The 23,920-nt window shown below is 28.7% G+C and overlaps 3 protein-coding genes across 4 annotated transcripts in view; all 3 read left to right on the forward strand.

Moving 5' to 3' along the window:
- Nucleotides 1–23,920, forward strand: part of LOC109605890 (tubulin polymerization-promoting protein homolog) — a 166,181-nt gene that overhangs the window by 406 nt on the left and 141,855 nt on the right. The window contains exon 1 of one of the 2 annotated variants that reach the window (XM_049962429.1): nucleotides 12,876–12,886. The exons of the other annotated variant lie outside the window; for it this stretch is intronic. The gene's annotated coding sequence lies outside the window, so the exon portion shown is untranslated. Of the gene's footprint in view, nucleotides 1–12,875; nucleotides 12,887–23,920 lie in introns of those variants that run through there. 2 annotated transcript variants of the gene reach the window in all.
- Nucleotides 90–830, forward strand: LOC109606305 (uncharacterized). Its single transcript, XM_020022870.2, has one exon. The coding sequence runs from the start codon at nucleotides 90–92 to the stop codon at nucleotides 828–830; it is 741 nt and encodes a 246-aa protein (XP_019878429.2).
- On the forward strand, nucleotides 5,358–9,941 carry LOC109606304 (vanin-like protein 1). The gene is made up of 8 exons (XM_049962422.1): nucleotides 5,358–5,402; nucleotides 8,007–8,102; nucleotides 8,155–8,292; nucleotides 8,354–8,499; nucleotides 8,555–8,766; nucleotides 8,829–9,010; nucleotides 9,084–9,292; nucleotides 9,350–9,941. The coding sequence occupies exons 3-8, from the start codon at nucleotides 8,248–8,250 to the stop codon at nucleotides 9,765–9,767; spliced, it is 1,212 nt and encodes a 403-aa protein (XP_049818379.1). The 5' UTR covers nucleotides 5,358–5,402; nucleotides 8,007–8,102; nucleotides 8,155–8,247; the 3' UTR covers nucleotides 9,768–9,941.

A 23,920-nucleotide genomic window follows, 5' to 3' on the forward strand; every position in this document is an offset into this window, starting at 1 on the left:
ATAATACCTGTCAAATTTGTATATATTTATAGAGAAAAGTATCTGGGACACAAACGACCCATCAAACAGTTAAGAGAACATAAATCACCATGTCCCAAATTAACTACAATCTGATCTGCGAATTCGAATGTTGCATCTGCTTCAATTACATGCAACCACCAATGAACGTGTGTCCCAATGGCCACGCATATTGCGGATCTTGTTTCAACCGGATCATTAGATGTCCCATGTGCAGAGCCTGCAAGCAGGGAGCTCGCAATTTGGGTCTGGAACGATTGTTCGAGAAGTTGTACTTCCCATGCAAGAACATGGACTTGGGATGTTCATTTGAGGGTTTGGGTTCGGCGATGAAGGCGCACGAGAGCGAATGCGGAAGAAAGCAGTCTCTTTGCCCTTTTGCTCTCACCAATGAGTGCACGTGGGATGGTGCTTCTACGGAAATGGAACGGCATGCGAGGGACCAGCATCGCTTGTTGGAAGACTTGAGTACGAGTTACTGGCTGCCCTTTTTGTGGCAAGATCGTTGCTGGAGAGAGATCGTCAAATTTGACGAAACGTTGTTTCTTTTGACGTTCTATGGTGATTTAGATGTTCTACAGGTAGGGGTGTACGTTTTAAGATCTGCCCCTGACAAGGCGTACACTTTTCACTTAATGCTCAATGGAAACGGCAGACAGATGGGTACAGGTGGAAGTTGTCTTCGCTTCGAGGAATATGGTGTCAATAAAATTGATATCGATAATCGCGTGTCGTTTCCATCGAGGGTGATCGACAGATTAGTTGTTGATGGCAAACTCTTCTATCGTATTACTATTGTAAAGACAAGATAATTTATACCGGATTATTTATTACTAAATAAAGTTAATTGGACTATAAAAGGATTGGTATGGAGGTCACATATATATAATTATATATTATAATTACTGATTTACTCATCAATAAATAATAATAATAAATTTATTTACTAAATAAAGTTAATTAGCATATAAAAGTATTTTATTAGACATACAACATATAAATATTAGTAAGTAATATTAATTAGTAAAGTAAGACTTCAATATAATAAGAAGACGTATCTTATAGTTATTTAATAAAAGATTGGTTACGAAATGGATTGGCATGATGGTCACAATTCATAAGTAGAATTATTACGTATAATATTATTATCAGAATTAATCAACAAGTATTAATAAGTTCATTAATTAATCGATTTAATTTAACAGCAGGGCAAGTCTGAAGTCAATATTGAATACAAACCAAATGTTTCTACTAAAAAAACACACTGACACTGATGATTAAAAACCAAAGGTACAGAGTATGTCGTGACTGAACCGTCGTTAGATATAGCATTGGTGAAATAAATATGTAAATGTGAAGAATACAGCCAACAATTAAGAAGCAACGAAGAAAGTGGAATGGAGTCATGTCTCTAGAAGAATAAAAGAAAAAACAAAAAACTGAAGGTTGAAAAAATCAAGACTTACTTGAAATGTGATTTTCCTGAAGTAATTTGTAAAGCTGTAGTTTCTGTATTATATACGTCATTTAGGATCACTTTAAACTTACACAATTTTGATAAAGTGATGAACCCTGAGTCGTGGTCAGAAGGCACGTAATTTTCTCGTTTTTTGAAACAAAACACCAACGGATGAGTTCACTAAAGAACTTTAATATCCTATTCTTAAAAGGGCAATGTCTGAACAACATTTAACGGAATCATATTTACATGGAAAAGATTTTTCTTGTGTTTCTCTGTGTACATTATATGAATGACAGTGATGTGGAGTTCTTACGTTTGGTAGAATGTTTCCAGTAAGATCTCTCAATAGGGAGCACCACATTCACGGAGGTCTGATACAGGTTCTTGCACCATATATTAACTTTAGGACATTACCACATATTTGTGATTTATCGGAGGAAATTCATTGTGTCGTTTCTGGTTTTATATTTATATTAATATTTTTCAGCTAAGCTATGATCTTCTTGAAGCAATTAAAGAAGTACCCGTTAAAACGGAAGAATATATATATATATATATATGTCGCAGCGCGGTCAGGATTATCGGCCATTTCGAATATTAAATAACACGCAAATAGTCCTTACAATGTAATTGAACTAACAGGCACAGGATTACAACTAATAGTCAAACAATTAGGTAGGAGTCGTATGAAACGCGGTGATCCCGACGGTTATGCCAAGCCAAGACTTCTACGCAGCTTCCCTGACGGAGCTTAACTGTCCGCCCTCGCAGGTCTCCTCTACAGTCACCCTCGGTTCGAGTACCATCCCCTGCTTAGCACTTCCGCTGATTCCACCCAAGTACTATAAGTATGCAACCCATAGTACTACTTGCGTTTCACATGAACCCTCCGACATATATATATATATATATATATATATATATAGTATATATATATATACGATATATATATATATATATATATATATATATATATGATAGATTAGCGACTGTTAATCTGTCTTTTTAGTTTGATTAAAACACTAAATTCACAATAATACGCTTTATTACAACAAACGTAGTTTAACCCTCGACATCTAAAGCTTGACTGCCTGGTTCTTTCTTAAGAACTGCCCCGATTATTAAATGTAAACAAATACTTCAGATTTGCTTATAAAACAAAACTAGTCTAAATAGATGTGAGCACGTCGCATCGGTCCATCGGTGAAGGTGATGACGTAAGCTAACACGGCCTTCCTGACATGTGGGGCGTCCTCGACCCTTCCGCAGTTTTGCAAAGATTCACCTGGCACCGGTAATCTGTAAACATTATAACAGCAGTACAAGCTCAAAATATATTCGAAGAACTAAAAAACATTAAATTCACAATAATACGCTTTCAGATTTGCTTATAAAACAAAACTAGTCTAAATAGATGTGAGCACGTCGCAAGTTAAATGTATTTGTGTTTATATTAGTGTTTATGTTAGATATAGTTTTATATATAGTTAGTTATCTTATCTCTTCGTGGTTTAGGCATGGGAATGTTTTCGTCCACTTATTAAGAGTATCCCTTAATGGGGTTAACGTAAACATTCCCTATTTTAAATAGGCCCATCCAAGGGGGTGGATAGCAGTCTAGCAGAAATTATTGTACATAAAGCATCTATATTGAACAGTGTAAATTGTAGAAAATAAAGTTTTATCTAAACTGTTAAATATACTTATTTAACTCGCATCGGTCCATCGGTGAAGGTGATGACGTAAGCTAACATATATATATATATATATATATAGAATTTAATAATGATTGATAATAATGAATGATAATAATGATAATAATGATAATAATGATAATAATGATAATAATGATAATAATGATAATAATGATAATAATGATAATAATGATAATAATGATAATAATGATAATAATGATAATAATGATAATAATGATAAAAATGATAATAATGATAATAATGATAATAATGATAATAATGATAATAATGATAATAATGATAATAATGATAATAATGATAATAATGATAATAATGATAATAATGATAATAATGATAATAATGATAATAATGATAATAATGATAATAATGATAATAATGATAATAATGATAATAATGATAATAATGATAATAATGATAATAATGATAATAATGATAATAATGATAATAATGATAATAATGATAATAATGATAATAATGATAATAATGATAATAATGATAATAATGATAATAATGATAATAATGATAATAATGATAATAATGATAATAATGATAAAAATGATAATAATGATAATAATGATAATAATGATAATAATGATAATAATGATAATAATGATAATAATGATAATAATGATAATAATGATAATAATGATAATAATGATAATAATGATAATAATGATAATAATGATAATAATGATAATAATGATAATAATGATAATAATGATAATAATGATAATAATGATAATAATGATAATAATGATAATAATGATAATAATGATAATAATGATAATAATGATAATAATGATAATAATGATAATAATGATAATAATGATAATAATGATAATAATGATAATAATGATAATAATGATAATAATGATAATAATGATAATAATGATAATAATGATAATAATGATAATAATGATAATAATGATAATAATGATAATAATGATAATAATGATAATAATGATAATAATGATAATAATGATAATAATGATAATAATGATAATAATGATAATAATGATAATAATGATAATAATGATAATAATGATAGTAATGATAATAATGATAGTAATGATAGTAATGATAGTAATGATAGTTATGATAATAATCATAGTAATGATAGTAATGATAATAATGATAAGAATGATAACTCGATTTTTATTTAGCATATTAGCAAGTTTTTAAATTAATTTGTTTTATATATTTCATAGGGAATATTTACAATTATACAACATATGAAATTTATCAACTTTATATATAAATAAATCTTTCTATTTAGATTTTTTTCAAATTCAATGCTTTGGTTTCTTCACAGCTGAGCCTTAATGTGTTATTATCAGTAGACAAAGTGCCCTTCATATTTTTCTTCTTGAACAGCTCCTTCATCTTTTCTTTGTTCTTCGTATCTTTTTTTTTCAGTTTTCTAGTTCGCCTTATCTTCGCCACTGTACTCTTTGGCAGATTTATTAGAACCGTCGTCAGATTCACTATTTACTCAATACTCTTCAGGAACATTTACCAAAAATAATACCCAACACTTACTCTCAATTCTCTCATTAATATAATCCAATTCTGTTTTTTCTTCATCACCATCATCAAAATGATGACGATTCAAATGTTTCTAAGTAGTAAAACAAATTCGTTTTTGTGATAGTGAATGATATCTGTGCCTTGCAGTTACCATTAGAAGAAAATATCGCCTCTTAGACGAGAAAGTACGCAAGAAGTCAACAATGACGCGAGTCTTAAAATTTTGGCGAATGCGTCATCGGCCAAGAGTGCAAATTAAAAATAGTCACCTTTTCAGCATCCACCCCCTACCCTTATTATAATGTTTTCTGACATTCATTTACCTGATGACATCAATTCCTCTTTGTAAGACTTTTTTTAACATTCAACCCTAACTACCCTTTTTATAACCATCTCTCAATGTTCTATTGACATCCCCTGACTAAATCCACCCTAAACATATTTGCCTTTTGACATACCTCTCTCTAACCCTGATAACATGTTCATTCTTTGAAGGGAAGAAAATTAATATCCCCATCCAAAATTCTTATCAAATTTTATCTCTTGATAAGATTAAGAATACGAAAATATTTCATTATATCAGATTAATTTCAACTACATACATGTACATAATGTATTTCATACATAAACTTATATTATTTTTTGTGTTTGTGTTCAATAACGAAATAACTTTATACCACGTAAGTTCTAAATCCAAAATTTGTTTAACATTTATAAAATTAAAATTGTAATATCTTTTGTATTTCTTTCATCGACTTTCATCGAAATTTTTCAGAGTGTACTTCTCACATTTTTTCCTTAATTATCCATGCCTTTGTAGGAACCTATAATATAATTACAACAAACTTCTGAGTGGTTCCTATAATTCTTTTCAAATTTTTGAAATAATTAGGTTAGGATAGGTTAATTAAATTAATAAAATTAAAGATCTTGGATATGATTCGGATCTCCTACTTTTAAGTATTACAGGACTTCTATCAGAACAATAAATACTTTAATTATTCAATAATTAAAACTACCACTAATGTAAAAAAATAAACATGAATAATTAATCGATAACGATTAAGGATCATTTGACCTATGACTAACTTTTTAATATTACTATTCATATATCCATATAAGGAAATGAAGGTAACAAATGTCGTAACTGTATATACTATATAAATAAATGTCACAATCTATAATTCACTTCAAAAATGTTTGCAATAGTAAATATAATTTTTATCGTTTACAAGAACAAATATTTTTTCAATCTATCTATCCCTATTTGATTTACTTTTTCCTATGGAGTACAAAGTGGGAAATTAATTTTCTTAGATTAAATAGATTAAAAAGGTCATAAACAGAACCATTGCCAATAATACTATTGTAAAAAGATTAACGAAATCCATAATTAAATTACGAGGTAAATGATAATACCTGTCATATTTGCATATATATCCTAGAGAAGGGTATCTGGAATACATCAAGTGAAGCAGTCTTTTTTTTTATTGGGTCAAAGAGGGGAAAATCTACAAGTGAAGCAGTCAAAAGAACATAAATCACCATGTTCCAAATTAACTTAAAATTAACCCAATAATATCATTCAGATTAGATAAACGAAATCCAGAATTAAATTATGAGATAAATGATAATACCTGTCAAATTTCTATATATTTGTAGAGAAAAGTATCTCGACCCATCAAAGAGTTAAGAGAACGTAAATCACTATGTCCCAAATTAACTACAATCTGATCTGCGAATTCGAATGTTGCATCTGCTTCAATTACATGCAACCACCAATGAACGTGTGTCCCAATGGTCACGCATATTGCGGATCTTGTTTCAACCGGATCATTAGATGTCCCATGTGCAGAGCCTGCAAGCAGGGAGCTCGCAATTTTGGTCTGGAACGATTGTTCGAGAAGTTGTACTTCCCATGCAAGAACATGGACTTGGGATGTTCATTTGAGGGTTTGGGTTCGGCGATGAAGGCGCACGAGAGCGAATGCGGAAGAAAGCAGTCTCTTTGCCCTTTTGCTCTCACCAATGAGTGCACGTGGGATGGTGCTTCTACGGAAATGGAACGGCATGCGAGGGACCAGCATCGCTTGTTGGAAGACTTGAGTACGAGTTACTGGCTGCCCTTTTTGTGGCAAGATCGTTGCTGGAGAGAGATCGTCAAATTTGACGAAACGTTATTTCTTTTGACTTTCTATGGTGATTTAGATGTTCTACAGGTAGGGGTGTACGTTTTAAGATCTGCCCCTGACAAGACGTACACTTTTCACTTAATGCTCAATGGAAACGGCAGACAGATGGGTACAGGTGGAAGTTGTCTTCGCTTCGAGGAATATGGTGTCAATAAAATTGATATCGATAATCGCGTGTCGTTTCCATCGAGGGTGATCAACAGATTAGTTGTTGATGGCAAACTCTTCTATCGTATTACTATTGTAAAGACAAGATAATTTGTACCGGATTTTTTATTACTAAATAAACTTATAAAGTGTATAAAGTATTTTATTAGTGTGAATAAGCATATATATTATTAATAATAAATATACTAAAATTTAATTAGTAAAGTAATATATTAGTGTAGAGCATAATCAGCAAGTCACAATCGAATCATATCGGTTTAATAAAATTTCAGGGCAATTCTGAAGTCAATATTGAATACAACCAAAAAGTGATTACTAAACCTAATAGGTGGTCCAAAAGTATACAGTATGTCATAACTCAACAGTCGGTGAATACAACATTTCTAGAGGTGAAAACTAACATAAATATAAATAACATATATAAATATGGAGAGTACTCCCAACCATCAACCATGGAGGGAAGTAAAATGGAGTCATGTCTCTAGAAGAATCCCAAAGAGAAAACTCTCTGAAGGTGGTTCCTAGGAAAGCTTACATCTACGTCTCAAGACTATACTAAGGCTGTACAGATTGAGACTCACTTGAAATGTTACTGAAGTAATTTGTGAACCCACAGCTTCTAAGTTCTATAGGTCATTCTTTCAAAGACAAATTTACAGTGGAAACTGTACTTATCTTAAGGAAGAAGAATTTATTCGTTCACTAAATTTGAATATGCCAAGGAGGGTGCAATCTATTTGTAGAATAGTGGAGGGTGAGCAAGTACTAATTGAGAGAATGTAGCGGTTATAAGGTTAAAAGTTGACGCCTACACAAGGGCCACCCTGTATATATAAGTTTCACTTTTACGTGCTAATTCTTTAATAAATGCAATCCTGGTTTTGTACTAATAAATTGCATATTAATTTTGTATCTGATTTTTAGTGTTACGATGGGGTCGTTGTTCAATATTACCCTTCTGAAACTGAGACCGGAATTCAAAGGATCAGGACTAATATTAATGGATATAGAGGACAATTGGTAACATACAGTTTAATGTTAAGTAATTAATAATTTACTACTTGTTTTTTAGGAGGAATTAAAAACTAAAAATATTAGTGCCTCAATTGTTGTTTTTCCTGAATACGGTTTAACAGGAATAACTACAGAAACAGACATTTATTCAATGGAATTACCAGAAAATTGGAACTATAAGAACTCATACTCTGACGTGAGTTAAACAGAAAATTTTATATAATTTCATATAATTAATGAGATTTATTTTTAACCAGAACATATTACAAATGTCTGCTTTAGCCGAAGAACATGATATTTATTTGGTTCTAAACTTGTTGGAAAAGACAAAACGAAAAGAAAACACAACACACTATTTTAACACAAACGTTGTTTTTGACAGAAAAGGTTACATTATTAAAACGTAAGTTATTTTTATAGCTAAATATGCTATAAATAAATATATTGAAAATTTTCAGTTACCGTAAAATTAACTTAGGAGCAAATGAAACTAATTTAACACCAGGTAATGAAACGTCAAGTTTCGAAACAGATTTTGGTGTGAAATTCGGCTTAATCACCAACGAGGATTTATTTTCGGTTAATCCTTCTGAAACAATTTTACAAGACGGCTCCATCAAAGACGTGATTGTACCAATGAGCTGGGAAAATCATTTTCCCTTTGATATTTGTAAGTTTTTAAATTATAATTTAGGTCTCACAATCATATTTATTATGTTTCGTTGTTTTTAGCGACTTCGATTCAAAGTGGATACGCCAAAGCAAAAAATATAAACGTTTTAGCTTCGAGCTTAAGTAAACCCGCCCTTAAAATTTCTGGGGGCGGATTTTATGGAAAATACTCAAGTAATTGGATAAGCGGTTTTAATTCAACTAAAAGTGTGAACTTTCAATCTGACAAAATTGATTTTGTAGTAAGTTTTCTATACTCAAAAAATATAGTTCAAAATGTAAAGTGGAAAAAAGATGTTGATACTTATTTTTTAGGGCAAATCCGGAAGGGCGCTTCCCAACGAAGACGTATTGGCACCATTAAACGTTACAAATAATATTATAAAATACATCAACAATAGGTATCCTTATGAAACGGACGATATCACCATGGATAACAAAGAAGCCAAAATAGCACTAGCAGGAATCAGTTGTAAAGGATACGTTAATTATACAGATAATTCGGAGCAAGACATTTATATAAAGTAATCTTCATTTTTTCGTTATGTTTCACAATGGACGAATCAAATATGTCTTTGCAGGATGACCATGCTAACCACCCAAAAACAGATTGGCAGGAAAACATTCAAAATAGCCACCTGTTTGATTTACGTCTGCGACAGCAACGACATCGAAACCTGCGGGAACCGAAAAGTAAAATACCCCAATTTAAAATACACCGAACTGAGAGTGGTGTTGGAATTTACAAAAAATCAACAGACTGACATACGAAGGCCGTTGACTTACACCAATGATCTTAAACCTATGGAATACTATAGTTTCGATAGAAACGGAACGAATCAGTGGATTATGGACGCCACAAATTTGAACGAAACCGTACTAGTTTTTGGAATTGAAACTCTAACTGAAATAGAGGACGACACCAATTCAACACCGAAAATTAATGTTTCCCTGTTTTGTTTAGCATTTATGTTTATTATTACAAAAATGGTAAATTAGACTTGTCTTGAATAAATTAGTTTATATTTTTTGTTAATATAGAATTACCTTCTACAACTGTTCATCCTTAATAGACTGGGGTAAATTTAAATAAAAAAATCTCATTATGAAATTGGTATTATGACTTATAAACGAAAAGTGACCATAAAAACCTCCCACAGACCAGTGTGGCCATTCAGCAAACCGGGTTTCTCGGGTCTAAGACGATTTTGGAGTGCTCGTTTTCGTTCATCATGTTCGGTTTCCGAATCGAAACGCGACTGCCGTGAATACGCATGCCGTTTTTAGTATTAGTTTTTTCCAATTTTATATTTACCTGCAAAGCGTTTTAAATAAGAATTGCGGTCGGCATTAATTGACGACCTTGCATTATTAGAATAAAATTTTGAAGTCGGTGTGAATATAGTACATTTTTGTTTCAATATAATTATGAAATTAACTACAATTATAAAATAAACAATGATAATAATGTAATAAACAATCAATATTTATTTATGGTTAATTTAATTGTAAAAATATATTATATAATTATTAAAATAATCTTATACAATAAAATAATTCTGAGAGAAATACTATGATTTTGATTTCAAACACAAATGTGTTAATTAACTACCCGTTTTGTTAATATTAATATTGTTCACCGTACAAATTGTTCATTAAATTCTAAATTATTTAATACAAATGTATATTTAATATAACTATTAAAAATAATTATATAGTAGGAACATTATTGCAGATATCATATTATTCGGTTTTAGGACTATAAAAAAGGACAAACATTTATTTTATATCTAAAGTGTGGACAATAATATTCAATTATAAAATTATTGATAAATCTTAAACATTGGTACTTTTTAGAATAAATTTGGTATAGATTTTATTAATTACACAGCACGACTCGTTCAATAATAATCATAATAACAATTTAGTTCAGATTAATGAAAACCAAAAGAGAAATTTTCTTTTATATTTGAAGAACTTCAAATTATTTACTGAATTATTAAGTTTGTTTAATTGAACTGATTACAAATGTTAATATTAAAAAAGTATGTTGATTAAAAATAAATGTTGTATTTAATTTAAATATTAAACAAAAACTTTAAATTAATTTGAATCATACAATATAATTAAATATAATTATTTGATTTTTTTAATAAAGAATCATTTTATAACTTGAAATAATTTACTTTTATTATAGTGGAAATGGAATACATAGAGATAAAATTATAATATTTATAATATTTTATTTTACTGATGGAATATTCTCCGTATAGTCCTTAATTTAGCAAGCTTTTAAACACTTGTTTTGAAAGTACTATGTTGGGGTAAGATGGCAAAGTGCTTTGAAAATTGGTTCACAAAAATTGTGTCAGTCTTCATGGAGAATATTTTGAAAAACAAGAAACAATTAAATTTTGTTCATATACGTGTATCTCGAAACTGATCGAACATCCAAATGTATGGTCCGGCAGTCATATTTGTCCAATAATTTAACAGTATTTGTACTTTGTTTGATGTATTTGTAATATAAATATTCCGAATATTACATTTGTGTACAAACTTATAATAAATATTTAATTTTACATTTGTTGTGTTATTTAGGTCTAAGATAGTTTTATTATTAAATTAAATATCATGTGTATCATCATCACCTTAAAGTTTTAGATATTTTTTACAGTTAGCTGCTGAAAACTAAAAATTTTATTAAATAAATGTTATTTTACTGCTTAAAATTAAGCATTTAATTTAAATAAATAAATTTTTACTAAAAAAATTGATTGTTTATTATAATCAAAGTAGTATATATCGTTACACTAACAGACTTTTACTACAATTTGGCAATTTGACAATGAAGAGCAATTACAATATATATATATATATATATATATATATATATATATATATATATATATATATATATATATATATATATATATATATTATTGTAATTGCTCTGATTTGTGATGAAGCTCGTGTTAAAGAAAATTCTGGACTATGATACATTTGTGTAGATCATTAGTCGTTCACTGAATAAGCAGTTTGTAATTAATACACGATATATGCTTAGAGTGAAATCGTGAAAAATCATCACATAATAATTTATTATCCCAATTGCTTACAACTAAAAAGTATGACTATATTTAGTTAATGAATTCTCAAACAAGCGAAATAATACACAACATATTTTATACAAGTTACATAATATATTACACTGATATTTTCAAATAGTTTAACGGAAAAGTAATGTTGTATATCAGGGGTGGCCAGCTCCACCCCTGATATTAAAAAAATTTGTTCACAAAAATTATACTTATTGAAAAGTACAAAATATATGTATTGAATTTAAATATTAAAAATTAAACATTTATTTTACTTCTCTTGATAATTCTGGAATTAAAAGGGAAAAGGGGTACATTTATCGAGAGCCACAAATATTCCTTCAAAGAGCCTCAGGTTGGCCACCTTTGCTATATATTAATAAAATCATAAATATCTTAGTTTATATCAATAGGATTAATTTTAGCTCAAACAGATGAGAGAAAAATGAATGAAATGAAGAATTTTTTTTCCTAATTTTACACATTTTTATTAGTTTTTATAAATAGGGCTATTTTATTTAATTTATGATTAACTGTGATAATAATTTACAAAAACTAAGTTTCTTTAATTTAGTCAATCTCTAATTTTCTCAAGAAGTGTTTCCAAAAATATGAAATACTTGTTATATAATCGACAGGAGTAAATTTTTTGACTCGCAATTGACCCTTTGTTACGTATACCTGGGTTTTACGGCTTACATTTTTTTGGGGTTTTGGGCGGGGCTTAGCGAGAGAGAGTCACAAAGGATTTTGATTGGAAAGTGGTAATGCCATTCTGCAGCCGACTGTACATAGTAATATTATTGTTTTACTTTACTTTTAATTAATATTGTAAGTAATAAACAATAATTATTATAATGTACTTAAATTTTACTCAAGATATAAAAATATAATTTCAATCTTTATATACCAGTTTATGATTGAAGTAAATTAATCTCTAGTAACGTATAATAGATAATTTATGTATAAATTAACGAATGTTTTATGGTTTTTACTTTCTTAAAACATAGTTTTTATTAAGAACAATTCAAACAATTCGTCAAATTATATATCAACAACAATGTTGAAGATTCGCATCGAGTTCCATATATTCAAGTTTGTGTAACGCTATAAGAAACAGACAAAATCTTATTTACTTCGCTGCTAATGTATTATAAACATGTGGGTCCAAGCAGTTCCGTTCCGATTCAGAAACCGAACCGTGCCGAGTCCAAAAGTGCCGAACGTGTCTCACGAAAATATCATGTTCAGAGGGGTACGGTTTGCTGAATGGCCACACTGCCACAGACATCTTTAAAACAACGTTTTAGTCATAAAAATAAGTCTCCATTATTGGATTTTGTTCATATACTTGAATTTATTACGTTTACAATTATTCAGATAAGGTGGAACAAATAGATTTTTTCAGTAGTCGATTTAATTGATTTAATACATAAAAATCAAAAATTGAAATAATAATAAAATTAGATTTTATTAATTCTTTTGAACTATAATTAATTGGCATATCATTTGTCTATAGACAGAAATTATTAAGACCTTGAATAAGTTCTGTCGATAGAAGTGAAAAACTTTTAGTATTAAAATTTGAAATTTCATAATATTTGAATTAAATTTATCAATATCATTTGATTTGATCTATTGACACTCCGAGCAACAATTTTATGCATGTTTATATGGATTTTTATTATTTAAATATATTACGGGCTGTACAATATCATGACAAAATATAAATACAATTCAACTGAAATAACAATTAATATGCAATCATATTATTTATGGATAGTATTTATATTTACTTAAATTTCACTTTACTTTATTTTTAACATTATTTTAATTGTTTGCGACATTGTCATCATTAATTTCAACAATACTTAGACTTTTTGTACTTTTAATTATTTCATTTTGTTCTAAGAAGATACAATAAGCTTATGGTAACTAAAGCAAGAAATGAATCAAATTTATCTAAATATCGCGTAAAAGCGGCATCGATTTTCGTTTTATGTTTTGTAGTATTAAGTTTTCGATCATGGGACATATTTAAATAAATTTTTCACTAAATCCATTCCATTTCACTTATAAGATATACACAGCACTATACGTCAACTGTATAGCTACAGATATTCTGCTATAAGCATGTCGGTGACGCGAACGCACGAGATTTCACCTATTGCACAACACACTGCGCATGCGCTAGTCATGAGCATGTCAGTGACGCGAACGCATAATATTTCCCTACCAAGAAGTGTCCACCGCGTCTAAAGAAGTTTTCACATCTAAAAATACATTAAATCTACTATTATTTGTTAGGAAAGACTAATTTTCAGTTTACACACTTTTGTTGACGGTATAAAAAACAAATATGTTTCACTTTTGTTTAACAAACATCCCTCCTTCGATTGTAATTGGAACCAAAATATATACAATCGGTCACTTGATTTCAATACTGAATTGAACGATTATTTGGAAAATTTACCTTCTAAACTTACCCCCCACAATATTTGGTATTATATATTACTTTTCGAAGAAATTGAGCGCGTTGGTAACAGATGGTAAGAGAATTGGGCGCTGATTTTTTCCTTGAGAGTACATCAAAAATAAATATGATCCTGAAAATTTAGAATATTTCTATATAGAGATACCTTTCAGACGACATTCTCTTCTGTGAACCCCTCTTTGAAAACAGTAATAGATATTAGGTCAACCTCATTTCTGGCTTAACTGGAAACCTTTAAAGAAACCACTGCATTAGTAAAATTTTACATGATTACAAAATGCTTTCAAATATACAGCTGTAACTCACCCCCTAGTTCCGGGATTTTATTCTTAAGGTCTAGTTTTCGGGTACCTCTTGAAACACCGGCAGACGTATAGTTTATTGGTCTAGTAATAGAGGTTACCAGCCAAATCAACAACTTTTTTCTATTGTCTGAATTTATTAACAAAAGAAGGATGAGCATGTCGGTGACGCGAAGCTATAAGATTTTCCCCTACCAAGAAGTGTCCAACGCGGCTAAATTAGTTTTCACTTCAAAAAGGAACAAACATATTTCACTTAAAGTATTGGGCCACTACTCTCTCCCATCTTTCTGACAGTATATATATATATATGTTCCATACACGTAGTACTGCTACTTCCATTTTTGAAAAAAAACAGCGGGAACTTATTCAAAGTCTTAATATAATTTTAAAGGAAATGTAATTTTTATTTCGGTAACATATAACAGATTTTAAAAACCAGTTTATTTATGATAATGTATAATTTTTCATTAATTATATTAAACTAAAGTGTGTATTTTTAGCGTAATCATATTTTTAACATAACACAAAAAGTTTTTCAATAAAAAAATGAAAGTTTTTTTAAACAAGTTTATGTGATGAACAAAGGAAATGAAAAAAAAATAATGTTTTCCAATTTTAATAGAAGGAAAACACTGGGAAGGGAAATTCAAACAAATAACTAAATTTTTAAACTAAAATATTATAGTTATAATCTCAGATGCTAAAAATTTAAAGAATACAAATAAATTAAATTTTTTCTATTATTTTATAATGAAATTATAAAAAATACCCATACAAATATAAACCAAAATAATTAATTGTTGGGTCCGGAGTACTTAGTGGAAAATTAATTGCGAAACGCACAAAATAACTATTTTTTTACACTAACATAATAAAATTATAAGTTCACGTGTGAATAAAATGTTAATAAAATAAAATAAATGGAAACAGTATAAAAGCAATGGGTATGATAAGATAAAAAATATCAGATTATATGTCTGTGTTTGTATTTGTAATAAGCGGAACCCATTAACATAAGATACAAAAATTCTGAATGTTGGTATGTTAGCAACTCTGGATAAATACCAGTTACTACTTCAACAGTAGAAAAGAAAAGGTTTCACCGGAGATCGCCGTCGATTTCAATTGATGCGTTTGGGTACAGCCGACCATAAAAGAAAAAACAGCAGCTATACGAACAAAGACACGGTAAAGTGATTTTGTTACATGACAACGCTCAATTACATGTTGCAAAATCAGAGAAACATTTCAATGGGAAGTTCTACCTCACCCGCTGTATTCACCTGACATAGTTCTCTTTCATCTACTGTACTACAGATACTAAAAATGGATTGTTGAAATTTTTATATTTTAAATAAAGCTTTTAATTTGTGAAAAACAACGAGAATTTATTCAAGGTTCTAATAATTGCTGTCTATAGATAATTCTATACAAATTAATTATATTATTGATTTATTCCGTCTTTGATTTCCAAAGAATTAATAATAATTTAGTAACTAATAATCTAACTATTAAATAAGATAACTATAAAAGAATTACAGCTACATTTTTACCATTACTTATAAACCTTTAGACTTTTTTTAATAAATTTGCCGTTAAGATTACAATTTTGTCAATAGCTCCAAATCTGTTCTACACTATCTCGCCAAAGATAATTTTCTCTGATAAGGAAATATTTACTATAAGTGATGTTTTTAATATATACAACAAACCTTTTTGGAATTATGAAAACTCTAATGCAAGAAAAATGCCACATTACCAACAATCATTTAACACAAATGGGCTGTAACATTAAGAAATAATTTGCATGAAGAAATGAATATCTTCAGTGGTTCACTGAAAATTTTTTAAATTAATAGTTTGGCTCTGGGTATGACGCTCCTGTAGAATGGTCTCTAAGGTCGCCATCCATTAAATAGAACAATTAGAACAACAATAGAATTGAAATTGCATTTAATAAATTATAATTAGCTAAGGGCATTATTATCACTTCAAAAAGGAATAAATTTGTGCGTTGATGAAAATGTCAATCTTAATTTTCGTAATGTTCGTCACATCAATTGTCAACAATGACAACGCCTAATGAAAAAAAAAATATATATTGATGAAACTTCAACTTTCTTCAAAACATTAAAAACCAAATTATCTTTATGTAAATATAATAATACAATACACACCAAAATTTCAACAAGATTGTATCAAAGTTACGGAAATATAAAAAAAAAAAACAATTTTAAAAGAAATGTCATTTTGGGAGCTGTATCTTCTTCAGAAGAAACGAGAATGGGAGAATATTTAAATTTTCATCATTATTGAGTATCTGAAAAATGTTTTTTCCTTTTTATTCTGGCAAAGAAACAGGAAAGATAATTTCTAGATGATCCTTCGTTTATCTACCTGTTGTTCCTTAATTTAATTTATTGGTCATTTATACAGTGTTTTCAACTGTAAAGAATGAAAATACGTACTTACAGATAAAACGTCCTGTTTTCTACCACCAAAAATCCTTATTATTAGTTAATTTTTTTATAGAAAGTCTAACTACATCACTGGATTAAACATCCCCAGAAATAGGTATATTTCAAATTAAAAAAATTTTTTGTGCATACTCATAATTCTGCGAAAAAATTAAAAATCATATTTAGTGTATGAATATATATTTTTAAATAAATTCTTAAAATAAATATTTTTAAGAATATCCAACATTATACTAATATTATCAACTTATTAATTTTTCTAGTTTTTTTAATCTGTTTTTTAACAAAATCTTTAATTTGTTGGATTTATTTTGTATCTCAATATAATGTAATTATGTAGAAGCAATTGTAAGTAACGTGCACCACAAAAACTTCAGAATCGTCCAAAGAAACAGTAAAAATTTTGAACCCCATAACACAAATTGTACTTTTCGTAATTAATAATATCTTACCCCCTTATAGTGGTGGTACAAAAGCTTATTTTATTAGACAAGCTAAAGAATTTATTTTCTACAAAGTAAAACAATCGGTTTATTTAATACTTTTTTACTTATATAAATTTAAGATAAACTTTCGTGACTGTCTAGAGCTGTTATCATCAATAATATACAAATATTTCAACATACTTTAGATTGTTAGAGAATTATATATACAGTAGGAAAAGCGTTTGACACGTCTGAATTTAGAGAGAGACATCATGCATGACAGAGACAGCAGTATGTCTCATAATGGGGGACTTACTGTCTTTATTGTACATATTGTACATGAAGTCTCTTTCAAGATTCATATGGACCAAACTACTTTCGAAAAGGTACTATATATATTGACAACTTACCACCTTATTATTTTGTTATCTATTTTTTTAAGAAAATCTTTTTGTCATAGCTTTAATTAGTTCATTTATTTGTATATAAGTATATCGAAACTATTAAGTATTTAGTAAGAAGAATTCAACTTCGAAGTCAAATACAAGAAGTGGAGAAAAAACTACATCGCTAACGATCTTTCCAAATACAGACTTCTTGAACCCGTTCGGAGAAATTTGTTATATCACATCAGAAAAGGAATAGAAGAATACATTTTATATAATATGTTTTCTTAAAGAAACCTTAACAAACAATTCACACAGATAATTTTCTTCTAAAAATAAACGCTAGTGAGTACTTAAGATTTATTTTTGCTATATTCTCACACCTGTCACTTAATTAGAGGTTAGGATGGAGTTCAGTGAAATACAAAAGTTCAAAACTTTATTCAGGTTTTATTTATTCTACAAAAATATTACACATCTCAATAACTTACATCAATAAAGAAGGAACAATTGTTAGAGATGCCTTTGACTGAAGAAGGCAAAGCTTCTTCATTAAGTCGAAATAATACCCACAACTCTCTGAGTAAGATACTGGAGTTAATTCCAGACTATGCATTATGTCTTGTAGGGTGTCCCTGGTTGGAGTCAGGTTTAAATTCCACTTCCAATTCCAAAAGATTGGATGCTATTGGGATTATATGGATGATGGGTGACTGAAGTAGTTGTTAATTAGTTGATTGTTGATTGTTGATTGTGATGACTTGTTTTTGGGTTACGAGTTACCAGTTCACAGTCATTGAACAGTGATGAGAGATTACCTCCACTGTTGCTGAATAGTGTTTTTGCACATGCTAGACCTTAGAAAGAATCTGTTGAGAACCTGGGTAAACAGGGGAGCCTCTTTTTGAATAATTTTTAGTCCTGATTCAAAAATTTGCTTTGTTTCTTGTTTGTTTTGAATTGAAATTGAAATTGAAATCGGTAATTGGTATGGCCTACAGGACATCATCCTTGCCAGCCTTATCATCATCTTCTTAAAGATGTTTTAAATTCGCTACCTGAATTCGTTCATCATCCTCTATATTATCCATTATTATTATTCATTGTCAAGTAGTACAACTCCAATTTATTTATTTGTTCCTGGCTGTTGTTTACTTTTCCTACCACGGGTTTTTGGAATATGTCCTGTTCTGATGTTATTTCTCGTATTATTTCTATAATCCTTTCGTTAGGGAGTGTAAAGTTTGTTTTGTCGTAACACCTTGACTGTCTTACGCCCAGAAAATCTAACACTCCACGCCTTCTTATTTCTCCTGACCACTTAATTCCACATATGGTTTAGACACCATCCCTTCTTAAGTAATTCTATTTCTTTGTTTAATGCTTTTGCTAGCCGGTCCAATTCTTTTTAATCAGGTTCCCACACTCCTTATTCAAGTTTTCCTTCCCTCTCTCCATCGGCTTTTGTAGGGGGTTGTTGCTTCATACGTCACTAGAGATGGTACCGCTAGCACTCCTCCTATAATGCTGTAAAACATATTCTTTATGGCATTATTCATAATATTATTTTAATTATTGCTTCATACTTACTTATTTCTTTATGCTTCTTTTGGTTTCTCTATCTTTTCTTTCATCTTCGATGTCCATGGATCGTAGTAGTAGCATTCTACTCACATGTACCAACTCCCATTCTCCCTTTCCAACCTCTTGGTCCACCTCGGACACATTCTTCATATATAATATAGTCTGAACAATTTCAACAGTTGTTTTTGTGGAACGTTCACTTTGTGTTCTATTAAGAATTCTACGTGTTGATGGTCCTTGTCGTACTCTTCTTTGTTCTGTCTCTTCTTAGGGCCTTTCCCTTAATTTGTTCTGTGTCAATGGTGTTGCAGGGTTTCTTCAGATTTGCTTCTGTCGCTGGTATCCTGTACAACCTTATTATATGCAAATATCACAAAAGGTCATTCCATTAATATTATTTGGTTAGATATTATTTAGTTTTTCGTTTACTATTTTAAATAATAAATGAATTATTGATTATTTGTATCTCTTTACAATGAATTTAATATTATCATAGTTGTTAAGTTGTTTGACCTCTGATTGAATTACAGAAAGGTCATAATAGTGAAGAAATGTGTGATGAGATTTTTGCAGTCTCGCACAATATTTTTTTGTGCCTGATCTCGAGATTCAACTTGCTCTTTTGGAGGTCTTTTAATGTTTGTTAGATGGATGTTTACTGCTTTTTGAACAGTTTTTGAAAAAATGGAAATGTATTATGACATCAGTTGTTCTATAATTATTTTAAACGGGTTATTTTCTAAATCCTGTTAATAAGTTCAAATGGTCTTAATTGTTAACTGAATTTTTTGTATTATTATGTGTTCAAATTGTGAATTTTACTTTGATTTTGATAGATTCGTTTAGAAATTATTCGATTATAATCGAGTGATAGCGTTCAACAATACCATTTGAATCAGAATGTTGGAAACTAATAAGATCAATATCTATTTTATAGACTTTTATAGTAGATCATTAGTAGTTATTAGTAACGATTTGTGAAGGAATGCCGTAGTGTAAGAGATTATTAGCAATTTCATTTCTTTATAATCATAAAAGTGGAGAAGCTTGGGCACATTTGGAAGATAATTTTACAATAGTTAGAAACCTTCGAATAGTTTACTGGTTGTTTCTGTAATATTGTATTTTAATTTCAAGGGTTTTCTATCGTACTTTGAAAGTCGACAAATATCACGTTAATTAATTGTGTTTAGGTGTTTTGTTCTAAATTTTGAAATTTGAAATTACAATCCCAGGAAGATGTTTTCCGGTAAAATATTCTGAATTTGACATTAGACAAAGAAAGTAAATAAAAGATTTTAAAATTTAAAACTTATAATAGCAGCAAGTTTTTTCCAGTTATCCATTTCTAAAAACCAGTCAATGTGTCTATGGAATTTAAAGAGATGAAATTTTAATTCTGTATTTTGATAAAAAGATATCTGGAAATATTATTGAAATCGAATTTAATTTTGTTAGTTATTTAGTAAGTTAAGAGAACCATTTAGGTTTTGAGGATCTTTTAATTCGTTTAACAAGCTAAATTTTCGAATGATTATTTAAACCAGTATTAACACCATAATTAAGATTAAAATATGAGATTTGTGCATCTAATACTTTTTGAATTTTCTTTAAAAAATCAATGTGATGTCTCATTTATCTGAGTAAGCAATTATAAGAGATTCGCGTAATTATTTCCAGTTACTAATCTGCTTGTTACTGGTACTAAAATTATTTCTAGGATTTTGTGCATTAGTTGCATCATAAATATTCTAATAATTTTTTCACATGCTTGTCAAGATAAGACAATAATTCGGATACTCCCTTAAATTTTGGCATGATTTCTAAATATTCTTTAATTTCCGTAATTGTCGGTTATTTCATGATATAATTTGCCAAAATTGTGACTTGTTTTTTTGTGTAAAGTTGAAGATGAAAATTTTCTTTTGGAATTTGATTCGTTCTCTTCTTAATGCGAAATATCTGAATAACTTTGATAAACTGATTGACCTCTAAAAGACATAAACGTACTTACATTAGGACCACTGTGTGACAGCATCTGGATTGTGGATGGTTTTTCTTGAGTTTTCATGTCTTGACGGAACTGATTTTCTGGTGAAACAGACCTGGACCTTTGTACTGAACTGTTTAGATATCCTACCGACTCAACCAATGTAGTTGTCCTTTTTAAAATCACTTTATTTAACTAAATTTAAAAGGTTCTTAGATACATACAAGTTGAACACAAAATACAATATTTGGTGGACTACTCTGGAATACAATTGTTCTAGCAATAAAATGATGGTTTTTCCTATGTCTGACACAGAGTAAACTCATATTGAAATCGGAGCCTAGTTGCTGAAGAATGCATTCTTTTTCCTGGTATTGTTGGTAGTTATTAAATAATTTGCATTCGTACTTGGGACCCGAATTTTATGTTTTGTGTCAACGTGATGGACGAATACGGATCAATTATACAAATTTAATTTTTTACACATATTAAAATAAAATAAAATATATAATTCTTATTTTCTTTTTAATTTACCTCTAAATATTTTCTAAATTTACTTATAGCTTTGTTATTTTTTCATTTATAGTAATTTTTTAATTTAATTGATAAAGTATAATCCTGTTTTTAGTAATTTATCTCATTATAGATGACAATTTCCTTCCACAAATGATTCGTCTGATCTCCTTATTGTCAACAAAATGGTGGTGCAATTTCTTTCAAACGTTCTTATACAGATTCCATCAAAACACAATTAAAATATTGTGGGGCATAATATTAATGGTACTCTGCTGAAATCGAAAAGTCACAAGACAAATTCAAATTACCGGCAAATTAGTTTTCTTGAATCTAAAGACCAAACTAAAATATATATTTGTGAACTATCCAATTTGTGGTCTTTTCATTGCCCAGTGATAAAGCGTTATATAATATCAATATAGTTCAAGACTTCAAAAGTTTGGAAATTAAGAACTGGAAAACTTGAATTTCTGTATAAACCTTTATAAATTATGTACATTTTCTCAATATTTTAAAGTTCCAGAATAACTTATTTTTATATATTAATATGAATTAAAGAACCATAGACCAAGAGTTCAAGAATTGATAAAATTTAGGAATTCAAGAATTCGGAAACTTGAATTCTAAATCTTAAATTCTTAAAATAAATTATTTTGGAACTCTAAAATATTTAGAAAATGTACACAATTTATAGAGGATATTATTTTTTCAATTGTAAGATTAATTTTGTTCAGAAAATGTACACAATTTATAAAGGTTATTATTTTTTCAGTTATAAAATTAATTTTACAATTGAAAATATAACAACCTATATAAATTGTATACATTTTCTGAATATGTTAGAGTTCCAGAATAATTTATTTTTATATATTAGTATGAATTATGCACCATTAAATGATGCAATTATTTCCACTAAGGTATGATTTAAATTTTACAGCCTTAAAGGCGTCCTTTCTAACCCTGGCATTTCCAACCATGGTTTGATGGTGGGTCTCGAGAATAAATATTTATAATAATTTATTTATGCTCCAAGAAACTTGTTCTGGCACAGCCGGGGAATCCTGAAATATTGTTAAAATGGTTTTTGCGTTTTGGTTCATTTTCAAAATTTTACTATATTCACATCAAAATTCTACCATATCAGTGAGGTCTAAAATTACTAAAATATATTTAATATTTAACGTAATTCATTTTATTACAAATGCAATATATCATCAACAATTTTAGGATTATATGTTCTCACAACACAACATCACTTTATAGAAGGCATACACCTTAATTTGCACAAATTACAAAATTCAATATAAAATCTTCACATCATCACGTTGATGAATACAGTAATCAAACCAAATATTGACTATTATAAGTAGTTATGACACACAACACAATAATGCCTATTAATAAATGTTAGTAAATAATTAAATAAATTACAATTGGATAATGTATTTGTGGATGTAAACTACAAATCATAATGCATTTTTCATTTCGTTATGTAATCTGAATAATGGATAACTATTATATTATTATATTATTATATTATTATATTATTATATTATTATATTATTATATTATTATATTATTATATTATTATATTATTATATTATTATATTATTATATTATTATATTATTGTATTATTGTACTATTATATTATCATATTATTATATTATTACATTATATTATCATATATGTTTTAAACTAAATAAAAGATACTTTTGTCCGAATTCAATAAAATGAACAATTTTCAGTAAAATAATTTTTTTAAACTGTAGAAGCTTATTGGTCTCTCATAAAATTGACAATAATAATTTCTTTATATATTTGATAATAATAATATTGATTATTGATCTTAAAAAGCTGAATAAAATGATTTGTATTT

This window comes from Aethina tumida, chromosome 2 (assembly GCF_024364675.1).
Source record: "Aethina tumida isolate Nest 87 chromosome 2, icAetTumi1.1, whole genome shotgun sequence".
In the NCBI taxonomy this organism is placed as follows: Eukaryota; Metazoa; Arthropoda; class Insecta; order Coleoptera; family Nitidulidae; genus Aethina; species Aethina tumida.

What these genes read in the sequence shown, in the direction of transcription:
- LOC109606305 (XM_020022870.2), top strand. Translation starts at nt 90, where the DNA reads ATGTCCCAAATTAACTACAATCTGATCTGCGAATTCGAATGTTGCATC.
- LOC109606304 (XM_049962422.1), top strand. Translation starts at nt 8,248, where the DNA reads ATGGAATTACCAGAAAATTGGAACTATAAGAACTCATACTCTGAC. An exon ending in ATAAGAACTCATACTCTGAC is followed by an intron (nt 8,293 to 8,353) that starts GTGAGTTAAACA and finishes ATTTTTAACCAG; the next exon opens with AACATATTACAAATGTCTGC. An exon ending in CTGACAAAATTGATTTTGTA is followed by an intron (nt 9,011 to 9,083) that starts GTAAGTTTTCTA and finishes CTTATTTTTTAG; the next exon opens with GGCAAATCCGGAAGGGCGCT.